The 25,612-nt window shown below is 39.3% G+C and overlaps 1 protein-coding gene across 1 annotated transcript; it reads left to right on the plus strand.

Moving 5' to 3' along the window:
- Positions 1 to 1,123: 1,123 nt before the first annotated feature.
- hdgfl3 (HDGF like 3) lies at positions 1,124 to 24,059 on the plus strand. The gene is made up of 7 exons (XM_061930706.1): positions 1,124 to 1,394; positions 1,452 to 1,576; positions 2,231 to 2,307; positions 2,386 to 2,524; positions 5,025 to 5,174; positions 5,242 to 5,427; positions 22,701 to 24,059. The coding sequence occupies exons 2-7, from the start codon at positions 1,490 to 1,492 to the stop codon at positions 22,719 to 22,721; spliced, it is 660 nt and encodes a 219-aa protein (XP_061786690.1). The 5' UTR covers positions 1,124 to 1,394; positions 1,452 to 1,489; the 3' UTR covers positions 22,722 to 24,059.
- Positions 24,060 to 25,612: the final 1,553 nt, after the last annotated feature.

The following is a 25,612-nucleotide window of genomic DNA, read 5'->3' on the forward strand; positions in this document are numbered from 1 at the left end:
AAAAAAAGGAAATTGTATTTGTAAATAAAACTTGTGTGCACAATGTTGTGATAATAATGATAACTATGGTAGGACATTTTTTATTGTTTCATCCCGAACACAACAAAACAGTAGAGATTCTTGAAACACTCTTGGCCTGATTCTTAAAAGTATCAATTTTGGTTGGTATCATATGCTATCGATATTTGTCTCGACCCGCCCACTCCGAGCAGTGTGGCATATCAGTCGACAGGGGGCGCTGATTGTCATCCAGTATCAATGTGCAAAACCACTGACTTTCTTTCCAATCTGATAGAGTGAAATACAGATCTAATACTTTATGCAAACATTCCAAGTATACATCCATTTTTAATACTATATCTGCTAAAATGTAAAAAAAACACAAAAAAAACGTGTATTTCAAATAACATGTCTCCAAGCAAAAATAATACAAGGAGTTATTTATTTACTCACATTAAGGTGGTGTGAATAACCATATAGTCAAGCTACTGTAATAAAACAGAAAAAAACAAGACAAAATAATACAAAGTACACAAAAACGGTGTTTCAAACCATAACAAAGGAAATTAGTAAAATATTAAAAACATTAAAATATATTTGTTATTATTAGGAACTAACATTAGCATACCAACTTACAAAACTTTTCAGTTACAGTAACATAAACATGTTAATGTGAAAATTTAAGTTAATTTACTTTTTTTATACAGAGTTCCCATTAATAATATACACCCGGGCTCGGGATATTTCTGTGTGGAGTTTGCATGTTCTCCCCGTGACTGCGTGGGGTCCCTCCGGGTACTCCGGCTTCCTCCCACCTCCAAAAACATGCACCTGGGGATAGGTTAATTGGCAACACTAAAAATTGGCCCTATATGTGTGAATGTTGTAGGTATATCTGTGTTGGCCCTGCGATGAGTTGGCGACTTGTCCAGGGTGTACCCCCACCTTCCACCCGAATGCAGCTGAGATAGGCTCCAGCACACCCGAAAGGGACAAGTGCAAGTAAAATGGATGGATGGACTATCTCAAATAACTAAAGTATCGATATTTTGATTTGAGAATCGATAGAACAGCTATATATCTGGTATCGGCGGTACCGATATTTCAGTATTGCCCTGCACACCACTATCAGCCTGGGCGGCGGGGGCGAGTCTGTGTAGGAGGGAAAGCGGGATTCAATTTCAAACCCAAGTCAACTTAGCGAGGGAAGCGCCATCGGAGTGGACAATTAGCATAAAAAACGGACAACTTCTTAGTTTTGCCTTTAAAAAAATATAAATAACGCCAAGGGTCGTTGTTGCGTTTGGAGGAGTGGCGTGCCCGCGTCTTTGCTACCGTGCTGGATCCATTTTGAGGGAGAAAACGACCCTCCTCCGCTTCATCAATAGCAGCAGGTGTTTATCAAAAATATATTTAAAAGTACATTTTTTGTGAATATAATTGCTCGTCAGTTTGATTTTGCACCGCGACGCCGATTTGTGCGGGAAACATGCCGAGGTCCAACAGGCAGCGGGAATACAAACCTGGAGATCTGGTATTTGCTAAAATGAAGGGGTATCCACACTGGCCTGCTCGGGTAAGCACTCCTCTTCCTCCGTTAACACTTCCACTATCTCCATGTTCAATGTTTGTACAACGAATGTGTTCATTTTGAATAGCTGCGCTGCGATTAGCGCTTGTTTACAGTGGAGGCCTTGCTAGCATGTATTAGCATACCTTAGCTAGCACGCTAGCTAGCGTAGACATTAGCCAACATACACATTTCTCCCCATCACGCAGCATGTTAGCTACATTTTAAACACTATTTCATTATAATATCGTCAAATAAGACGTCGTTTTGCCCACTAGCTTGCTGTAATTAAATATGAGTCTCGTCCGGGCCCCCGTTTTAGTTCACGTCAGTGTAACATAATAAGCAAACACTTAAGTGAAGTCATGACCTCAACTCTTGGAAAGTAAGCACCGACAAGACCCCCAAAACAAATGTTTTCTCTAATTGTTTTCAATAATCGTTTTAATTTGCCATGTGAGCGAAGTGATGCTAGTAACACTTGTTGCGACTTGTAGCGTCGCGTCATCATACCTTTTAAATAACGTCTGCACCATGAACACGTTTCCTCTGTAGCAGCGCCTGAAAGCTAAAAACATATCAAATTGTGTTAATGTAACATATTTTGAATGAACTAACCACTATGTAACGTTTAATAATCTGTTACTTTGTGTTTTCCAGATTGATGAGTTTCCAGAGCGGGCAGTGAAATCCCCCTCCAACAAGTACCAGGTGTTCTTTTTCGGGACACATGAGACGTAAGTAAGGTTAATTCAAATCTGTAAATGTTCCAATTTAGTGGTTTGATATTGTCTGTACTGTTTGGTCACATCAAGGGCTTCCCTCGGGGCCAAGGATTTGTTCCCGTACGACGAGTGCAAAGAGAAGTTCGGCAAGGCGAACAAGCGGAAAGGCTTTGCAGAGGGCCTCTGGGAGATTGAGAACAACCCCACTGTCACACACGAAGGCTATAAGGTGAGAAAGGGACATTTCAATGTGTCTTTGTTAATACAATTTCACAATCTCGCAATCTAGCCTGAATGATGGAATTTAATCCGGTCTAAAAGTACTTTTGAGCAAGAATGTTATTTTGTGTGCGCGTATTGCGGATAAGGTGTCCATGTCTACAAAAAGTGCACTCTACATATATACCAGGATTTCCACATGTCATGAAAAAGCATTTAACGTCGATAAATTCATTTTGTGAAAATTAAGGCCTTAAATGGCATTAAACTAATTAAATACAAAAACATTTCATACAATTGTAGGCCTGGGCCGATAGTCAAGTCAGTTAACTGAACGAAAAATGAAATTGAACTAGATAACTTTGCCGTCATCGATAAATTGCTACGTCTGTGTGTTTATTTTCTTCTGGCTTTCAAAATAGATACAAGAGGTCTCACTCTATGCATTTGCTCTAAGCACATGAGCAGATAGAATAGGATAGGTGCTTTGTCATTGTATTTACAACACTACAAAACTTTGTTGAGCAATTCTATATAGCAGGATCTTGGTTGTATGGCAATGGATAGATAAGTTATATAGCAGTGGATAAATGAATAAACCATTAAATACAGTGCATAAATATACGGTTAAGTGGCAGATAATAGTTAGGTTGCAGTGAATAAATAAATTGTTAAAAAGTTTTGGATGAATAAACAGTTAAATTGCAGTGGATAAATAGTTGGTTAAATTGCAATCAATGTGTAGTTATAGTGGACTGAATAGAGTAACTGTTAAATAAGCAGCGCTGGTGGGATGAGTAAATTATAGTAAAGTAAAGTATAAAGCAGTGAGTTACAATCAAACCGGACAGCAGTGGGTTATTATCGTAGGGCCGGGCGATAAAACAGTATTAATTTATAATACAATAGACGTGTAATCTATCTATACAATGCGTTTTATAAATATATATTTTTTGGTCAGAAGAAACTGGAAAGAATGAAGCATGGTTGGTTGCATGAATAAACGCACTCATTGTCTGGTAAGCTAGCAAAACAGGAAGTGGTCCGTGAGCAATAATATGGAAACGCTAAACAGCCCATTGGGTAACAATATTAACTGTTAAGTTTGGTTGCGCCATCTTGCTGTCTTGCTGTTGTTTCTCTGCACGGAGTGAAAAGAGAAACTGAAAATGAGTGCTACAGAGAGCGAATATATTTTCGATAAAACAGTTACCGGTAGTGACCTAGATCAGTGTTTCTTGACCATAGAGCCTCAAGCTCCCCCTACAGGGCCACCAAAAATATATTTCCCAGCTGTGGTTCATATGGGCCGCAACGGTACTCAGTTGTAATACACTTTTCCACCACTTGTGGCAGTAATGACAATCTCAAACAAAACAGGAGAAGTCTGGAGCTATAGTCAAAAGTTTCTTCAGGGCAAAAACATTATGACTCAAGTGGTAAAGCTATGTTTTGATTTTGCACTGAAAATTTATTCAAGAAACATATTTACTATTATTATTAATTTAGGTACCGGTATGTATTTTAGTGCTGCAAATGTGTTTTTCTTATCTTTTGCAGTTTATTTGATAAGTATTTATTTTTGCAATGAGTCTGACCTAAGCCTTGATCATAATATTTGTGATTAACACATCGTTTCATTTCATAAATAAAATAATAAAAAGGTTTAGCATGTTAAACTGTAAGTAAGGTACATTTAATTATTGAATGTGATTAAAATATAGAGTAAGATTACTACTTCAGTGTTAATATTGGTGTCGGCCCTGTGCCCCTTTTGTAGTGGAACAGTTGGGACCCGAGGTCAAAAAGGTTTAGAACCGCTGACCGAGACAGTACGGCAGTATTTGGGATTTTTTTTCAAACAGACCGTAGTTCTTCGCCGCGCTCATCTTTTCTTTTCGACCCACTTCTGTTTCCTATTCGAATGATCCTGATTCTGTCCTAGATTTGACCAACTAAGTCTATGAGCGTGAACTGATGAGGCCTACTCAGATGAGAGGCGAAATGTTTTTTAAGAACCAAAGAGTCCAGTTGCGATTGATTGAATGCCCTGAGATTATGTATACGCCGGAACGCTGCACTTGCCCAATGTAACAGATTTCATATATTACAAACAACTATGTAACGTTAAGGAGTGGGATAGATGGGGAAAAAAAAAACTTAGCATCACTAGCATAGTTATGTGAGCTACAGTGCTAACATTACAACCACACTTAGCCAGCAACATTATGCTAGGTTAGCCTATTTGCTGTAGAAAAACAAAGTGAGCCAACTTACAGATCTCACATCAGTTGTTGACTGACTGATAGTTGGCAGAACGACGTGCTTTATTTTAAGATGTGTAGCGAAGACTGCTCTTCTTTTTTACAAAGGGTATAGGGACAGGGCAGGATTCTTTAGCTGTTTGCAGGTCAGAGGTCTATTTTTGATTATAGAGGTCCTTCCTCTCTTGTATTGGCTCTCATGTTGTGTCCAGTGGCAACTACCTCAACCAACGGTCTTTTTTTTAGTCGTCCAAGAAAGACGATGTATCTGAAGAAGTAGCCGGTTCAGAGAAAGGCGACGCTGATGGCAGCAGTGACGAGGACGAGGGCGCTCTGGTTATTGACGAGAAAAACGACAGGGGAGGAAATAAACGCAAAGCGAATGAGTCGGCAGAGGTGAGCGTTTTTCTTCCCTTGAGGCCGCTCTGTCCTTGACAACTGCGCCGTCGGCCATCTGTGCCAGGTGTCACCAAAGAGGCCGAAGGACGCCGATACAGAGGGTGCTTCCAACGCGGGCGACGGCAAGACTGAGGGCAAGGCCAACGATGTGGCTGCTGCACCCAAGGCAGCTGCTCCCCCCTCGCAGGCCGAGTCCAAAGCAGAGGAGCAGGAGAACAACGCAGCAGGGGGGCAGCAGACAGCAGACAAGGCAAGATGAGACATGTTTTTTTTTTTTAGTAATTCTTATTTGTTGCATCTTGCATCCGTGGGGTCTTAAAAAGTCTTATATCCAACAATTTGAATTGAAGGCCTTAAAATGTCTAAACAACTGCTTAAATCTCATTAAAGGTCTAAAATATGATTTTGAAAGGTCTTGAAATGTTACTTTTATTTAAAAAATGCATAAACTTCAGTCTTGCTTTTAAATGTTTCGATTTTTGAGGACACCATAACATAACTACAAAACTGAACTAAAGCAGGCTGCCAGGTTGGAATTTATCGAGCACCACCAGCTAGTGTGCTGTGTGTGCGCAGCGGTGTGTTGTTACAGCTTAGCATAGCAGCAGAGAAAACTTAACGAAAGCCCACAGCAAAGCCTAATTACTTGCAAGTTCAAGTTTAATGCATGGTTGAAGCCAGTGGATGAAAACGTATAAAGAGTTTCGACAGATGTCACAATTTGGTTTAGGACCCTGATATGGAGCCATCGAGGAGGGACGTGTTTGTAAACATTGTGGAGAAAGTGAATGGAATACCGTATTTTCCGCACTATAAGCCGCGCCTAAAAACCACACATTTTCTCAAAAGCTGACAGTGCGGCTTATAACCCGGTGCGCTTTATATATGGATTAATATTAAGATTCATTTTCATAAAGTTTAGGTCTCGCAACTACGGTAAACAGCCGCCATCTTTTTTCCCCGTAGAAGAGGAAGCGCTTCTTCTTCTATGGTAAGCAACCGCCAAGGTAAGCACCCGCCCCCATAGAAGAGGAAGCGCTTCTTCTTCTACTGTAAGCAACCACCCGCCCCCGTAGAAGAAGAAGCCCCCGGATATTGCGTTTCATTTCATTTGTGTGTTTACATCTGTAAAGACCACAAAATGGCTCCTATTAAGAGACACGCGTACAACGCAGAATTCAAACTCAAGGCAATAAGTCACGCAGTAGAACACGGAAATAGAGCAGCAGCGAGAGAATTGAACATAAATGAATCAATGGTGCGTAGGTAGAGGAAGCAACAAGATGACCTGCGCCACTAAGACAGGGAGACAGCGCCGGACGACATACGCCAACATCTGCCAGTGGATTGTAAATGCCTGGCGGATATATCGGTCTCAACTGTGGTCCGAGCTTTCCGGAAGGCAGGATTCACGGAACTGCTGGACAACAACAGCGACATTGACTCTGATGACTTCGACGAGACGGAGCCGGCCATTTTGGATGCCGTATTCGCCCAACTTTTTAATTCAGACACTGAAGAAGAATTCAAGGGATTTATGGATGAGGAATAATTTCAGAAAGTGAGCTTTAAATCTTTATTTTGTGTGTTGTGTGACATTAACGTTCGAGCAACGTTGAGTTATTGATGTTACTATTGCTCTGCACTAATTTGAGTGTTACTATTTTTGTGATTGCACATTTGCACATTACATTTTGGGGGTGAACAGAGTTGTTAGAACGCTGGTTTGTAATATATTATTAAAGTTTGACTGACCTATCTGACTGTTTTTTTGACATTCCCTTTAGCGCAGCGTAGGCGCGGCTTATAACCCGGGGCGGCTTATAGGTGGACAAAGTTTTGAAATATGCCATTCATTGAAGGTGCGGCTAATAACCCGGGGCGGCTTATAGTGCGGAAAATACGGTAATATTGTAAAAATCATACATTTCGGGATAACACTTGCACAACTACACAAAGGTAAATTTAACCTCCCCAAAGGATTGTGGGTAAAGTGGTGTCAATTGCAGAAGGAAATAAATATGAGATGTTTACTAGTGAAATCTATTACATACAGTAAGCACATGCTAATTTCTCTGGTAGAAGTGTACTCACAGCAGTAAAACTATATAAAAAAAATTAATTCTCTTATAGTATTTCTATTATTTATTCCAATAATTTTAGGTCAGCTTCTCACGCCTGATATTTTCTCTAAACTTATACAGAAACTGACATTAAACGCTATAAAAGTTATCTGTTAAGTGTTTACGGTCTGTTCGTGGTATGGTATGGTATATTGTTTTGCTGTCCTCTATCATTGTTGATGTTCTGGTTGTTGTGAAACACTTGATATGAAGCACACTGCACCTTTTGCAAGAAAACAGTTCTATGGCAAATCTGAAAAATGTCTGTTAAGATGTTTGCTAGTATTTGTTACAATTAGTTGAGATAGGCTCTAGCAACCCCGAAAGGGACAAGCGGTATAAAATAGATGGATGGATAGTTTACAATAAAGAGGCTTCTGGTAGGGCTGTATGATTATGGCAAAAATAATTATCACAATTATTTTGATTGATATTGTAATCTGGATTAACTACACAGTTATTCATTAATTTGAAATCACAATTATTTATTGTACCACCAAAACTCAACTTTAAATATTGGTTTTAAAAAACGGATATAAATTAGTAGCGAATAGACCACGACAAGTAAAATAATGGTAATAACAATACATTTAATAAACACCAGCAATATAAAAATAAGTACCGTATTTTTCGGAGTATATGTCATAGTTTGGCCGTGGGTGCGACGTATACTCCGGAGCGACTTATGTGTGAAATTATTAACACATTACCGTAAAATATCAAATAATATTATTTATCTCATTCGCGTGAGTGACGAAACAAATGGCAGCCATCGTCACACACACGTCAGCAATCGTCACACGGCAACCAATCAGAATTCGGCGGGGGGCGGGTCATGGCAGAACTGCATTGTGGGTCTTGGAATGCTAACTGCTATATGCTATACGCTACTGCCGGAGCTATTAAAATGGATCACATCAACATTGGCGGTAACTTATGCAAACCCCGTTTCCATATGAGTTGAGAAATTGTGTTAGATGTAAATATAAACGGAATACAAAGACTTGCAAATCATTTTCAACCCATATTCAGTTGAATATGCTCCAAAGACAACATATTTGATGTTCAAACTGATAAACTTTTTTTTTTTGCAAATAATCATTAACTTTAGAATTTGATGCCAGCAACACGTGACAAAGAAGTTGGGAAAGGTGGCAATAAATACTGATAAAGTTGAGGAATGCTCATCAAACACTTATTTGGAACATCCCACAGGTGAACAGACAAATTGGGAACAGGTGGGGGCCATGATTGGGTATAAAAATAGATTCCATGAAATGCTCAGTCATTCACAAACAAGGATGGGGCGAGGGTCACCACTTTGTCAACAAATGCGTGAGCAAATTGTTGAACAGTTTAAGAAAAACCTTTCTCAACCAGCTATTGCAAGGAATTTAGGAATTTCACCATCTACGGTCCGTAATATCATCAAAGGGTTCAGAGAATCTGGAGAAATCACTGCACGTAAGCGGCTAAGCTCGTGACCTTCGATCCCTCAGGCTGTACTGCATCAACAAGCAACATCAGTGTGTAAAGGATATCACCAGATGGGTCTAAGGAACACTTCAGAAACCCACTGTCAGTAACTACAGTTGGTCGCTACATCTGTAAGTGCAAGTTAAAACTCCTATGCAAGGCGAAAACCGTTTATCAGAAACGCCGTCGGCTTTGCTGGGCCTGAGCTCATCTAAGATGGACTGATACAAAGTGGAAAAGTGTTCTGTGGTCTGACGAGTCCACATTTCAAATTGTTTTTGGAAACTGTGGACGTCGTGTCCTCCGGACCAAAGAGGAAAATAACCATCCGGATTGTTATAGGCGCAAAGTTGAAAAGCCAGCATGTGTGATGGTATGGGGGTGTATTAGTGCCCAAGACATGGGTAACTTACACATCTGTGAAGGCGCCATTAATGCTGAAAGGTACATACAGGTTTTGGAGCAACATATGTTGCCATCCAAGCAGCGTTACCATGGACGCCCCTGCTTATTTCAGCGAGACAATGCCAAGCCACGTGTTACATCAACGTGTAAGTAAGGGCAATTTTCAATGCCAACAAAGAAATTAACTAAAATAAAAAAAAAAACGTTCCAACATATTTTAAAGTATATTGTAAAGTAAGGTTCCACTTTTCCCAAAAATATGGTAGCTTGATGCTAATATACATTGGTATTGACATGCTACTGATTAGCATTTGTGATTTAAAAGGGAACTGCACTAAAAAAAAAAAATCCTTATCGTTCAAAATCCTTTTTGTTTTTGTTTTTTGCATTGTAACCTATAATAATCGGCTTGTTCTAGGTCGCTAGCAATGCAGCTAATGGAAGGTGTCCATTCTGGTTCTAAATCAATTTGTAAATGCATCTAAAAACCGCCAACAATACTTAATTTACATTGCGAAACCTGTATAATAACCATGCAGTAGCAATAGGGCTGGGTTTCGAGTTTGTAAGATATATCGATATGTTTTTAAATAAGATATGAATTAAGAAAATTTTGTAGAAACCCCGTTTCCATATGAGTTGGTAAATTGTGTTAGATGTAAATATAAACGGAATACAATGATTTGCAAATCATTTTCAACCCATATTCAGTTGAATATGCTACAAAGACAACATATTTGATGTTCAAACTGATAAACTTTTTTTTTTTTGTGCAAATAATCATTAACTTTAGAATTTGATGCCAGCAACTCGTGACAAAGAAGTTGGGAAAGGTGGCAATAAATACTGATAAAGTTGAGGAATGCTCTTCAAACACTTATTTGGAACATCCCACAGGTGTGCAGGCTAATTGGGAACAGGTGGGTGAAATGATTGGGTATAAAAACAGCTTCCCAAAAAATGCTCAGTCTTTCACAAGAAAGGATGGGGCGAGGTACACCCCTTTGTCCACAACTGCGTGAGCAAATAGTCAAACAGTTTAAGAACAACGTTTCTCAAAGTGCAATTGCAAGAAATGTAGGGATTTCAACATCTACGGTCCATAATATCATCAAAAGGTTCAGAGAATCTGGAGAAATCACTCCACGTAAGCGGCATGGCCGGAAACCAACATTGAATGACCGTGAACTTCGATCCCTCAGATGGCACTGTATCAAAAACCGACATTGATCTCTAAAGGATATCACCACATGGGCTCAGGAACACTGTCACTACATACAGTTTGTCGCTACATCTGTAAGTGCAAGTTAAAGCTCTACTATGCAAAGGTAAAGCCGTTTATCAACAACATCCAGAATTGCCGCCAGCTTCTCTGGGCCCGAGATCATCTAAGATGGACTCATGCAAAGTGGAAAAGTGTTCTGTGGTCTGACGAGTCCACATTTCAAATTGTTTTTGGAAATATTCGACATCGTGTCTAAGGCTGCAGCTAACGATTATTTTTCTATCGATTAATCTATAGATTATTTTTTTCGATTAATCTATAGATTATTTTTCCTTTTACCAATTATTTTTTTATTTAAAATGAAGATGAAAAAATAAATGTAGGCCAGTTTTTTCAAAAGGCATGGCTTTTATTTACAAAAAAAAAAGTATGGCCACTCAGTCAACATTGACAACAACAACATGACAAAATATTCTGTAACAATGTAAACATTTAAAACTTTTAACATTTAACAAAATTAGAAGTAGCTTATTTGCTTTTTAATGTGCAAATATAAAAGTAAACATCCAGTGCAAATCTTAATATTCTGCAATAGTATAAGCATTTCAAAAGTAAAAGTATTGCTTATTTTGCTTTAAAATGTGCAAAAATAAAGATAAACATCCAATACAAAAAAATGCAAAAGGAAATATTCTGTAACAGTGTAAACATTTCAACAAAAGTAAAAGTATTGCTTATTTTGCTTAATAACACAACAATGATAGTATGATTAAAGTGAAAGTTAATTGTTCGTTTGTACATAGTATATGTAACTGTTAATGTTGTAAAAGGTATTTGCACAACTAATTAACGTTAGCGTTAAAGAGGAGCGCGTCTTTGTAAACACTGAACAGGCACGCCAAACGCGCCTCTCAGAGCGAAACGGTGTTTTAGTTTATGAATTTACAACGCAGATACAAATGACACATTCATGTTTTTGTGTAATGAGACAACGTATACTCACGCAGACGATTGACTAGTTGATGGTGATGGCAAGAACGCTGTCGGGTGTTTTCTTTTCAAATGTTCGTTCATAGCCGTTGTGCTGCTATGATAGGCCATTTCCGCTCGACAGTGTGCATACAACAATTGTCAAGTGTTTTGCTTTTTTCGCTGTGCTTATCCCACACTTGAAGGGATGTACCAATGCTGAATGTGGCTTCTGGATTTCACTCAAAAGACCAGACCGTAGTTACGTTTTCCTTTTATTTTCCTTTAGTTTGCAACAGTTTTTCCAACGAAGAAACAGCTTCTTTTTTCTTCTTTAGTCTTTTTAGCAGTCTTTAGCAGTGTTAGTAGACTTTAGTTTCTTTAGCTGTCTTTAGTAGCCTTTAGTAGGTGAAAAACCTTTAAGGACAAAACACCACAAGATCAACATGCTGTAAAAAATCAATCAATTATCAATCCCATAATTTACAATTATTAATTAGGCTATCAAACCCTTAACCATTAAACAAGTGCAAGAAAATGGACACATCTTTTCCCTTTAAGTTAAAACAGATTTTAAATAAATTGTCACAACATAAATGCACCAAGATACATATAAAATACATTTAAACCCAGAAACACAATAGATAAATGCAGCAGAAAACCAAATATGCAAATACATAAATACCTAACCAATTAACCACCTATTTAGATACATATTTAAAATCCATATTCAATATAAATATATTATTAATTTAGCAGTGAAACACTCAATCTTAAACGCTGTCTACTGGTAGAAAAATGCCCCTTTTTCTATGCCCTCACCAGCAGCCAATGATCCAACACAGTTAAATCCAACAATTTAAATTGAGCGACTTCACCCTCCTGATGAAGCAAACTGCTCCAACATTTATCAAACTAAGCAAAGAATATCAACACTTCCTTACTAAACAACAGTTACATAAAACACTGTGTGTATTTAGCCTCCAGTCTAAGCACGCTACATGCACACAACTCCCCCGCACCCCCCATCTCACCTGCGCAACAGGTGCGCCACACCCACAAAGAGAAATAAAGTGTAATCTTACCGGCTGTCCGTTCAGCTTTTGGTTTTGGTACACTTTTGGCACAACTCTGGGTTATTTGTAATGAACTAAACCGTTTTCCACTCTGCGCTGGCGTCTTTTGTACTTCTTGATTTGACACAGCTGTCTAATTACCGGGCTCGCGCACCAGCAGATGAGACGGGAGTGCGCCGCGTTATACCTGCGCGTGGACGTAAACTGATCGGCTCTGATCATATAAGCCGACTGGCCGAAATAATGCCGAATTATATACATTTCCTGGGGTTGCCTAGGTGAATAGGGGTGCGGATGTGCTCTAAGATAAAATATAATTTTATTAAGTGGGGTTTGGCTGGTTGATAAGCAGCCACGGTTGCGAGCTCGCGCGTCAGCTGTTGAGATAGCTGTTCGCCGCTACAACATTATTAGGCCGTTTATTGAAACACTCCCACACTTTTGATGACTTTTGGCGTGCTGTTTTCCCCTCGCTCGCACCGCTCGCATCGTCTGCTTTGGCTCTGCCATGACGGTAGTGTGACGTAAATATGCGACGCGTCGACGCACAAAAACAGCGTCGACGTATTTACGTAACCGACTACGTCGACGCGTCGTTTCAGCCTTAATCGTGTCATCCGGACCAAAGGGGAAGCGAACCATCCAGACTGTTATCGACGCAAAGTTCAAAAGCCAGCATCTGTGATGGTATGGGGGTGCATTAGTGCCCAAGGCATGGGTAACTTACACATCTGTGAAGGCACCATTAATGCTGAAAGGTACATACAGGTTTTGGAACAACATATGCTGCCATCTAAGCGCTGTCTTTTTCATGGACGCTCCTGCTTATTTCAGCAAGACAATGCCAAGCCACATTCAGCACGTGTTACAACAGCGTGGCTTCGTAAAAAAAGAGTGCCGGTACTTTCCTGGCACGCCTGCAGTCCAGACCTGTCTCCCATCGAAAATGTGTGGCACATTATGAAGCGTAAAATACAACAGCGGAGACCCCGGATTGTTGAACGACTGAAGCTCTACATAAAGCAAGAATGGGAAAGAATTCCACCTGAGAAGCTTAAAAAATGTGTCTCCTCAGTTCCCAAACGCTTACTGAGTGTTGTTAAAAGAAAAGGTGATGTAACATAGTGGTGAACATGCCCTTTCCCAACTACTTTGGCACGTGTTGCAGCCATGAAATTCAAAGTTAATTATTATTTGCAAAAAAAAAAAAGTTTATGAGTTTGAAAATCAAATATCTTGTCTTTGTAGTGCATTCAATTGAATATGGGTTGAAAAGGATTAACTAGGTTAATAAAGTGCCACTGACTGTTCACAGAACAGTTGTCATTCAGTTCAATTTCAGTGAATCTCGCTCCAAAATGAATATCTTTATATGTATACTTTCACCTGAAAATATATCGAGTTTATGTAAAAATATATCGAGATATACTTTTTGTAGTGTGGCCTCAATAAGTGAAGTGAATTATATTTATATAGCGCTTTTTCTCTAGTGACTCAAAGCGCTTTACATAGTGAAACCAAATATCTAAGTTACATTTAAACTAGTGTGGGTGGCACTGGGAGCAGGTGGGTAAAGTGAATTGCCCAAGGATACAACGGCAGTGACTAGGATGGCGGAAGCGGGTATCGAACCTGGAACCCTCAAGTTGCTGGCACGGCCACTCTACCAACCGAGCTATACCGCCCCAGCCTTGCAGCTATTGCAGCCCTTGAGACACTCGTGATTTAGGGCTATATAAGTAAACATTGATATACTTTTTCGTCCATATAGCCCAGTCCTAGGTAGCAACAGTCAGTACATGTCCATGCACTAAATTAGTCTGATTTCTCGAATAGTTCGACTCTAAATGAGATTCCTGCAGCCCATGGAAACACCTTAATCCGATCGTGTTTTGGTTTTTGAAAAGTCAGACTAACACACCTGGTTTATGCGATTGGAAACCAGATTTCTCAAAGGGGGGTTTGCGGCCGAGGGGAATCCTTCGTGTCGTGCATGCGTCAGCCTCAAAATGCGGTAAATAACCCGGAAGCAGATGCCATTCAATAAAACATAGCAACAATTGTAATGGAGGAGGAGACTGTTTATTTACATCTCAAATCAAAAGAACAGAACGTTTTCAAGTGCATCGATGGTAGAAAAAAACAGATTTACTTATTAAAGTAACTAAGGAAATGTTGAATGCCAGCTTAATGCAGACTCTCGAACAAAATGTGAAAAAGAATGAAGCACTTATTATAAGAATAATAATAAAGCGTACACAAACCTCTTCACACAGCATTTTCAAACTGATTAACAGTAACTCTCACACAACTGGCAAGATAGTCCAGAAAAATAGCAACCAAGTTCATCTGGTACAGTATCCAGTCAGGGCACGAACAATCTTTTCCTTTGGATTTAAAACTCCTTCCATCAACCCACAGAGCCTTTGCTGCCTTTAAGAAGGATTTCCGAGACATTCAAAAGTTTTGTTTTCATGAATCTCGGTCCAAAAATTCCTTCAAAAAAACTCTGCCATTGGTCTTTCTTTACTTTGGACCTACATCCACTCCGATACATTCTTGGTAGTAGTGAAGTGAAGTGAAGTGAATTACATTTATATAGCGCTTTTTCTCAAGTGACTCAAAGCGCTTTACATAGTGAAACCCAATATCTAAGTTACATTTAAACCAGTGTGGGTGGCACTGGGAGCAGGTGGGTAAAGTGTCTTGCCCAAGGACACAAAGGCAGTGACTAGGATGGCGGAAGCGGGGATCGAACCTGCAACCCTCAAGTTGATGGCACGGCCGCTCTACCAACCGAGCTATACCGTCCCATTTTGTTACTACATTATATATTTACTTGCTTCGTGTTCGTAGCGCAATCCAAGATCATTTCTTGAAGCTGTCTGCTAGTTAACATCTGCATAGCCATTAGATACCTATTATTTCTAATCTGTGTCAACATCACGACATAAGCAAGGCTCTTAACTTGTTAAAAGACACAGACGTTATATAGGCCAACCGGAAAATAAATTAACTGCGCTAAAAGGAAATGGGCGCCCCCCAGTGTACAGGAGGAACACAGCGTATGACCAATAGTCGTATTAGAGAATGTGCTTGGTTTACATGTAGGTGTGAAAATACAAAAAAAATAACTATTTGAGAAATCAGACTAATTTAGTGCATGGAAACGTAGTGATTGTTATAGTAAGAGCAAACACTAAGGAACTGTTTTGCTAGGGTAGTAACACATCACTATGCTACGGCATTAGTCGTAAGCTAGCTACAGCGAGAGTTAAGCTATCAACTGCGTCAACAGCTGAAAGGCTTTTGAATTTGTAATGCACATCACAGTGCGATAGGACAACAGTCTGTACTGACTTAAACACACGAACAATCATATTACAGTATCTGTAAAGTGTTAGCCCACATTTCATGTTTTGTTTGTACACAGCTCGCTCGACAGTGTGTGACTGTAGTTGTACAGTGATGTGCGGCATGTATCATGATCAATTTTATAGTGACTTACTCGATGGTCAGTTGTCCGGTTGGTCAAGCTGGCCGGGGACATTTCCTGTTGATTTTGGGAAAGCACACAGTTTATTTCGGCATAGTTCAAAGTTCCACATTTGCAGCGTTGAGTCACGCCGACCTCACTCTCTCAGCTTCCGTCTGCTACAACGTTTCACCATCTCAACGTTTCATCCTTTTGTATATTCAGCTTCAAAAAGATAAGCTTTTGAATCCTCATTTGTCCAAATAATACTCATCTTTGTTGTCTTTTACCAAGTCGGCCATGGTTAGAACCTTTGTTTCCGGAAGTAGGAACACACATTTGTTGCCGGAAGTCGGAAGTGTGCTTCTATGGAAACAGAAAGAAATGCACTGAGAAGAAAAGTTTACCAACATACGGTAAATATTGTATAAATTCACATATTGTTTTTTGCGTGTCTGTTACTACATTATATATTTACTTGCAGCTTGTTTATAAAAAACGTTGGCGGGTTTTGAAGTTGTTTGAGTGCTTTAAAAGGCTACAATAGTGACTCCCATTAGCTGCATCTTGCAAGCGTTTTTTTTTATCATCATTAAAATACATTTCAAAAAGAGTTGTGTGTTTTTGTTTCCCATAAGGATTGTGAGCCATTAGCAAAATCTCCCTAAAAATGCAGTTCCCCATTAACGTGGCAATTTAAATTTGTTAATAAAAACTACAACTAAGAGTCGTGTGTTGTCTCCCATATGGATTGTGAGCGATTGGCCAAATCGCCCCCAAAAATGCAGTTCCCCTTTAATATGGCAATTTAAATTTGTTTATAAAAACTACAACTAAGATGCACGTTACAATCAAACAGGCGGTGCGTAACACGTATCATACTTACAGTATTAACACTTTTGAGGGCGCAACAAAAAAAACACATGAACTACCGGTATACTCTACTCCCATCAAATCAGTCTTGGACTTGCAACTGTACTTGCAACTTAATGTTATACAAATGCCTCAGAAATGCGGTAATGAAACAAGATAATACAACTGGGCCGCAGTGATCATAATGTTGTTGTTTTTTTTAAATATAAAAAACAATTATTTATTGGCACATACAAAAGTATGGAAATTGTTACTGTGTTGGTTCAAATGTGAATGGTTCCCACCCCTAATATCGGTACAGTCATTTATCGCTGTTAATTGGTTTCCGGACATGTCTGCGATACATTTATTTTCGCAAAGTAGAAATAATTTGTTATAAATCAATTATTTTGTTAGCTAGAACAAAAAAAAACAGTTTACTACCTTTTTAGAAATACAATTTTGACAAGTCTAGAACTGCTGAGTTTCGAGGGCAAACGGTCGACTAATTTAGCACTTCATGTTAACTATAAAGGGCAGCACGGTGAAACAGGGGTTAGTGCATGTGCCTAACAATACGAAGGTCCTGAGTAGTCCTGAGTTCAATCCTGGGCTCGGGATCTTTCTGTGGAGTTTGCATGTTCTCCCCATGACTGCGTGGGTTCCCTCCGGGCACTCGGGCTTCCTCCCACCTCCAAAGACATGCACCTGGGGATAGGTTGATTGACAACACTAAATTAGCTCTATTGTGTGAATGTTGTCTGTCTATCTGTGTTGGCCCTGCGATGAGGTGGCGACTTGTCCAGGGTGTACCCCGCCTTCCGCCCGAATGCAGCTGAGATAGGTTGCAGCACCCCCCGCAACCCCAAAAGGGACAAGCGGTAGAAAATGGATGGATGGATGTTAACTATAAAATGAAGCTAACTAAAGAAGTTGTGTAGTTTGCAAATTTTTTTCCCAACAGCCTGTAATTAATTTTTTTGATTTGTTCTTTACTCTGCATTTTGAGAGCTGCCTGACCTAAATTCACCAAACACCTGACATCCTTCCAGACCCTGATGAAACTATTGTGTATCTCTCGGAACAACTCGGCTGTTCTCGTTGTCGGTTAACCTTTGACACACGTTTCAAAAAGGGCTGCGCCCATGTTGTTTATGCCGATTAACGATAATTTTGCGATTTCTTAAACAGTTGAAAATGTAAGAGAAAATTAATGTTGGGGTATTTTTTATCAATTTATTGTACGAAACAATTACGTTACAATTGTCCATTATGCCCGAAGTGGAGGAGTTCAAGTACCTCGGAGTCTTGTTCACGAGTGAGGGAAGAGTGGATCGTGGGATCGACAGGCAGATCGGTGCAGCGTCTTCAGTAGTGCGGACGCTGTATCGATCCGTTGTGGGGAAGAAGGAGCTGAGCCGGAAGGCAAAGCTCTAAATTTAGCGGTCGATCTACGTTCCCATCCTCACCTATGGTCATGAGCTTTGGGTTATGACCGAAAGGACAAGATCACGGGTACAAGCGGCCAAAATTACTTTCATCCGCCGGGTGGCGGGGCTCTCCCTTAGAGATAGCTCTGTCATCCAGGATGAGCTCAAAGTAAAGCGGCTGCTCCTCCACATCGAGAGCTAGATGAGGTGGTTCGGGCATCTGGTCAGGATGCCACCCGAACGCCTCCCTAGGGAAGTGTTTAGAGCATGTCCGACCGGTAGGAGGCCACGGGGAAGACCCAGGACACGTTGGGAAGACTGTCTCCCGGGTGGCCTGGGAACGCCTCGGGGTCCCCCAGGAGAAGTTCGACAAAGTGGCTGGGGAGATGGAAGTCTGGGCTTCCCTGCTTAGGCTGCTGCCCCCGCGGCCCGACGTCGGATAAGCGGAAGAAGATGAATGGAGGGATAGATTATAGGGATGTCACGGTTTGAAAATTTCCTATCACGGTTATGCTCACCAAAATGATCACGGTTATCATATGAAAGCAACAAAAGCATTGTTAAAAGTTAAAGTACCAATGATTGTCACACACACACTAGGTGTGGCGAGATTATTCTCTGCGTTTGACCCATCACCCTTGATCACCCCCTGGGAGGTGAGGGGAGCAGTGGGCAGCAGCGGTGGCCGCGCCCGGGAATCATTTTGGTAAACAAAGTAATATGGCAGAAAAAAATAACATAATTAACTAAAATAAATGTGAAAATTGTGCAAGATAGCACTTTATGGACATATTCAAAAATAAAAAATAGTGTAAGAATTTTGAAAGATGGCACCTGATGGTCATAAGATGTAACTGCACTTTTTGTCCATATAGATAAAAATAGTGTTCATGTATGAGATTTAGGGCTGCCAATTATGGCCAAAGTAATAGTTAAGATTATTGTTATCAATATTGAAATCATGATTACTGATTGTTAGGTAAAGCAGTGTTGCGGTGTGAATGTAATACCATCATGTCATTTGTAATGTCTAATAAAAAGGCTATAGATAAACGTTATCTATATATCTAAAGAAAAACCTTAGTTTTTTTTTATTCATTAATAATATTAACTTGTCAGCTTTTTGTCATTACATGATGCCTTTATCTCTATTTTTACATTTTGATAGAGTGAGGTATTTTTTAAAGATATGTAGATGCTGTATCGGGACAGATCTATCAAGAGTTTGAGCAGAAATATGTCATATAGGAATTAACTATACACAATAAAACATTAACAAAATGCTGTGTCACATGAGTGTTTTTTAAAGTAATACCTTTGTGACATGAAAAAACACAATGTAAAAAAAAAACATGGTGTTTGCTTTTTGATATCGATATAAAACTCAAAGCAATTTGGCAAATGAAAATAAAGTCTAATAAACAAGCTTTGTTCTTCTCCAACGCCTCCTGGTGGTTCAGTACAACAGCTTGGCCAACAAAAATTAACAGGAGCGATACCTCACACTTCTAATACACAATCTTCACAGCCTGCGTTCAATTCGGTGAGATGACAAAACATTTTAGCTATTATTGATGTCATTTGAACACTGATACAGTTTGCAGTTACATACAGGACGAGTGAGCATCCCAGTAAACAAACTAAAGACTTTATAAACAAGTTGTGACAAAGTTCACGACACATCACCTGATGCATGTTTCCTCGCGTCATTAACTCTCAGTCACAGCAGCTGATGAATGCTGTATTGAGAAAATAAAAGCAACATCAAATAGTTTACTCCTTCGCTGTATGCTTTTAGTGTGGGGACAAGTGCGTCTGTCTCCAATATTGTCCACACCTGTCGCCATCTAAACACAGCAGTGCGCTCTTAAAAGCACGCCGGGAAGCGAGGGAAAATGATGTTAAACCAAGCGCTTGGCTCCGTTTACTCCGAGGGGAAATCTCCGGAGCAAAGTCTGTGTTTACAGTTTGTCCGCCATGATTATCAAGCCAAATGACGCTAGTGTGCATGCGCCTGACTTTGGGTTGCCTATAATGCATTGATAAATGACGGGTTTTCAGTAATTAAAAAAATAGACTGTATTACTAACAGTCTGGAATTTTTTCACGAATTATCATTATACCGTTTACCGTTACATCCCTAATCCATTAACAAGTAAAAATCAGGGGCGATCACAGCATGTTCTTGCCATAGATGCTGGTCAATTTTTTAGGGCATTACGGCAAGTGACAAGAGAGGTCGCGGCACTTGCTGCGGTTGCCGTGGTTAAATTTGAGCCCTGAGTTTGTGAACTCTTTGGGATTACTTAGATTTCTGCATAAATTAGGCATACAATGTGTTTTCTATCTTCATCTGAGTCACAACAATAGAATAACACAGTTTGTTTTGGCCAGCAATGGTACTGCAATCACGGTCAAAATTCTGACTCTCCCGGCAAAATCTGAACCGCATCCTGAAACAGTCACGTGGTACAGGCGGGTAGTTATGGTGAACCGCGTCCCAAACTTGAAGCGGTCACGTCATTTTTTGTTCCTCCCCTACATGAAGCAAGCCTCGATACGGGCTTTGCAGAAACGGCCCCTCCATTACTCAACAAAAGCCTGGAAGCCTCAGCACATTTCGTCCCATCACTACCCAAAGGGTTTACATACATTTTCTTGCAACTGTATAATTAAATTTTATTGGAAAAGTTATAACAAATGTAACTCCAATTTTTTTCAACAGAATTATCACCAAAATGGTTTTGGATTGCTTAATGCACAAGTGTACAATATATTTTTAACCAAATTAATATTTTTAATGCCAATATGTGCCAAATTTTAATTTAGTTTAATTTTTTAAAAAGCACTTTATTTATTAAGGTGCCAAAATATAGTTATGCTGCATTCCTGCATAGAATTTGTATTACATTTAAGGACTTTTTTTTTTTAAAGGCCTACTGAAATGCGATTTTCTTATTTAAACGGGGATAGCAGGTCCATTCTGTGTCATACTTGATCATTTCGCGATATTGCCATATTTTTGCTGAAAGGATTTAGTAGAGAACATCGACGATAAAGTTCGCAACTTTTGGTCGCTGATAAAAAAAGCCTTACCTGTACCGGAAGTAGCAGACGAGTAGCGTGACGTCACAGGTTGTGGAGCTCCTCACATCCGCACATTGTTTACAATCATGGCCACCAGCAGCAAGAGCGATTCGGACCGAGAAAGCGATGATTTCCCCATTAATTTGAGCGAGGATGAAAGATTCGTGGATGAGGAAAGTGAGAGTGAAGGACTAGAGGGCAGTGGGAGCGATTCAGATAGGGAAGATGCTGTGAGAGGCGGGTGGGACCTGATATTCAGCTGGGAATCACTAAAACAGTAAATAAACACAAGACATATATACTCTATTAGCCACAACACAACCAGGCTTATATTTAATATGCCACAAATTAATCCCGCATAACAAACACCTCCCCCCTCCCGTCCATATAACCCGCCAATACAACTCAAAACACCTGCACAACACACTCAATCCCACAGCCCAAAGTACCGTTCACCTCCCCAAAGTTCATACAGCACATATATTTCCCCAAAGTCCCCAAAGTTACGTACGTGACATGCACATAGCGGCACGCACGTACGGGCAAGCGATCAAATGTTTGGAAGCCGCAGCTGCATGTGTACTCACGGTACCGCGTCTGCGCATCCAACTCAAAGTCCTCCTGGTAAGAGTCTCTGTTGTCCCAGTTCTCCACAGGCCAATGGTAAAGCTTGACTGTCATCTTCCGGGAATGTAAACAATGGAACACCGTCTGTGTTTGTGTTGCTGCAGCCGCCCACAATACACCGCTTCCCACCTACAGCTTTCTTCTTTGCTGTCTCCATTGTTCATTGAACAAATTGCAAAAGATTCACCAACACAGATGTCCAGAATACTGTGGAATTTTGCGATGAAAACAGATGACTTAATAGCTGGCCACCATGCTGTCCCAAAATGTTTTACAATCCGTGACGCCACGCGCCGGCGTCATCATACCGAGACGTTTTCAGCAGGATATTTCGCGCAAAATTTAAAATTGCACTTTAGTAAGCTAACCCGGCCGTATTGGCATGTGTTGCAATGTTAAGATTTCATCATTGATATATAAACTATCAGACTGCGTGGTCGGTAGTAGTGGGTTTCAGTAGGCCTTTAAGTGTTGCTTTTTCAAGCCTTACTTATTTTTTGGTCAATATCAAAATGTTTGACAAGGTTTGCGCCACAAAATCCAACCTGTACGTCAACTTTACAGATACCTTGTCTGTTTGGTGTGAAGGGTGTGTGTTGTAGTAGGATGACATAGTAATTACACATACCTGTTTTGAAGAGGGGAATAGCGAGGCATATATAATTGAGGTGGGGCCTGATGTCTGAGTGGTGGTGGCGGCCACAAATTAAATGGTTATAATGGATTCTTCAGTATCAGGTGGTAGATAATAACATGCTTTCCACTGCTCCCCCTGCAGGCCGTGACAGAGAGCGCTTAACGTCCACCCTCGCTAGACAAGAACCTTTTTTGATGCTTCTCACTGGAATCTTCAGCATCAAACACCATGACCTGCAGGAAGACACATTTCTCAAAGTTTGATTATCAATATTTGCAAAAAAACAAAAAAAACAACCACCTGATGTTTGTATCGAGAGTCAAACCAATGTTAATTTGTCAAATTGGGATATTATATATGCCAATAATCAGATTTCAAACAATTAAATTGAGCTGTTTAGTGCTCGTTTATTATAAATGGGATTTTGGTGTGTACATATTTTTTATTTCCAAGTGCAATTAATCAATTGAGGAGTGAATGCCAGGTGTCTCAGTATCAGTAAAGAAAAAAGGGTAACGTAACACATTACATCACAAAATATTCCCATTTGGAGGTCTTTAAACATGGGTATTGTATAGGGAAGGAATAAAAACTTTTGTGCTCTCAGCTTTAATTCATCATGTTTTACATTTAGCTGCTCAGCATCCTAAATTCAAACATGTACATTTAGTTTTCTATCCCATGAATCATTGTCTAGTTCATTGTTTTCTGGTGTTTTAATGCAACGTAGCTTTTGTTGCTTTGGTGTCGTGCTCAGTCAGGGTGCACATTGTGATGAAGCCCTCCTGGCTCCTAATCGTGTATTAAATATATTATATATAAATATATATTTAGACCCCATTTCAGAGCGACTATTTTAGGATTATGGTAGATGATTAGGTGCGTCGTTTGGCTGCCGAAAGACATTCCTGCATGTTTGGTCATGTTAGCGTATAGCTGAGGCGTCTAGTACACATCAACAGTTAATCGGGTCAACGAGTTCCCCTCTAAATTTCCTCTTGTTATATATATATATATACCACAGTCGTTTTGAAAATTATGCCATTGCTTGGTGCTTATATGTAATTGTGACCATTTTGACTACATTACGTTCAATGAAAAGAAAACAGATTTTTGATTGAAAAATCTACAGTGAAGCATCTGTAAAACTTTCTCATGTCCAAATTGCTTAACTGGAATTCAAGTATTGCTATTTTTTGCTGTGCTAGTCAGTTTTTTTTTGTGGGGGGGTGATCTTTTGCTCTTTGTCTCCTGCATTTAGCAACATGCGCCCACTAATAAAATGAAGAGGGGGTAATTTGCATAAATGTGACATTTACACCCATAATGCTGTCGTTTGTCAATAGCCGTTCGCATCTGAAGAAAATGACAGCAACATAATTTGCTCTTGAAATGTTAGTTGTTGGGTTTCAGTTTGGTTTGTATCATCTTGATCTGCTGCGCTTAGTTTAATATTGTAGTTGCTTGTCCATTTAATAAAAATGTTTATTACAAAATGTATTTTCCTTGTTTTAATTCCATGGTTTTCATCTATTCAAAAGTAATACAATTTACCCTAGTCCCTAAAACCGATTTTCCATTGCATGTTTTGTGTTGGAATCTTGTTTACTCTCAAATCAATCAATTTAAGATATTTTGGGTTTGCCAAAAGTTGTTTTTCAATATTTTACTCAAGCTGCTGCACCTCCCTCACACCGACAACCGTTGTGTAAAAATTGTATGTTTACCGGGTTCATAATCAATTTTCTGTTCAACATTTATTATCTTATTAGAATGTGTAAGTAATATTAGAAAATGCAACTTTGAGAGCATTTATGTGAATGCTGAAAAGCTGACACAAAACTGAGACGCTAACATATAGCACGGTAAAAAACTGCATATCTGTGAAATGAGCTAAAAAAACAAAAAAAGAAGTTAGTATGCTAATGTTAGCCTGTGTCAATTAAAGCAGTGGTCGATTGGTACCGGTCCGCACAAGAAATAAATAAAAATAAAAATAAATATTTTTTTTATTTATTAAATCAACATAAAAAAAACACAAGATACACTTACAATTAGAGCACCAACCCAAAAAACCTCCCTCCCCCATACTCAATCGCACAAAAGGGTTGTTTCTTTCTATTATTATTTCTGGTTCCTACATTATATATCAATAAAGATCAATACAGTCTGCAGGGATACAGTCCGTAAGCACACATGATTGTATTTTTTTATGACAAAAAAAAACTTTAGCGAGATTTTACATTTTTTTATAAACCTTTATTTCTAAAGTGCAACATTTACAAACAACCGAGAAATAATAACAATCAAAATAAGTACAAAAACTACAAATCAGCGCCAGAGGGTTGTAAACTCAATAAAGTAACTAAAATAGAATGCAATATATATATATATATATATATATATATATATATATATATATATATATATATATATATATATATATACAGGTAAAAGCCAGTAAATTAGAATATTTTGAAAAACTTGATTTATTTCAGTAATTGCATTCAAAAGGTGTAACTTGTACATTATATTTATTCATTGCACACAGACTGATGCATTCAAATGTTTATTTCATTTAATTTTGATGATTTGAAGTGGCAACAAATGAAAATCCAAAATTCCGTGTGTCACAAAATTAGAATATTACTTAAGGCTAATACAAAAAAGGGATTTTTAGAAATGTTGGCCAACTGAAAAGTATGAAAATTAAAAATATGAGCATGTACAATACTCAATACTTGGAGCTCCTTTTGCCTCAATTACTGCGTTAATGCGGCGTGGCATGGAGTCGATGAGTTTCTGGCACTGCTCAGGTGTTATGAGAGCCCAGGTTGCTCTGATAGTGGCCTTCAACTCTTCTGCGTTTTTGGGTCTGGCATTCTGCATCTTCCTTTTCACAATACCCCACAGATTTTCTATGGGGCTAAGGTCAGGGGAGTTGGCGGGCCAATTTAGAACAGAAATACCAGCAGATGACATGGCACCCCAAACCATCACTGATGGTGGAAACTTTACACTAGACTTCAGGCAATGTGGATCCTGTGCCTCTC

Source organism: Nerophis lumbriciformis, linkage group LG37, assembly GCF_033978685.3.
Source record: "Nerophis lumbriciformis linkage group LG37, RoL_Nlum_v2.1, whole genome shotgun sequence".
Lineage (NCBI taxonomy): Eukaryota > Metazoa > Chordata > Actinopteri > Syngnathiformes > Syngnathidae > Nerophis > Nerophis lumbriciformis.

What these genes read in the sequence shown, in the direction of transcription:
- hdgfl3 (XM_061930706.1), top strand. Translation starts at nt 1,490, where the DNA reads ATGCCGAGGTCCAACAGGCAGCGGGAATACAAACCTGGAGATCTGGTA. An exon ending in ATCCACACTGGCCTGCTCGG is followed by an intron (nt 1,577 to 2,230) that starts GTAAGCACTCCT and finishes TGTGTTTTCCAG; the next exon opens with ATTGATGAGTTTCCAGAGCG. An exon ending in TCACACACGAAGGCTATAAG is followed by an intron (nt 2,525 to 5,024) that starts GTGAGAAAGGGA and finishes TCTTTTTTTTAG; the next exon opens with TCGTCCAAGAAAGACGATGT.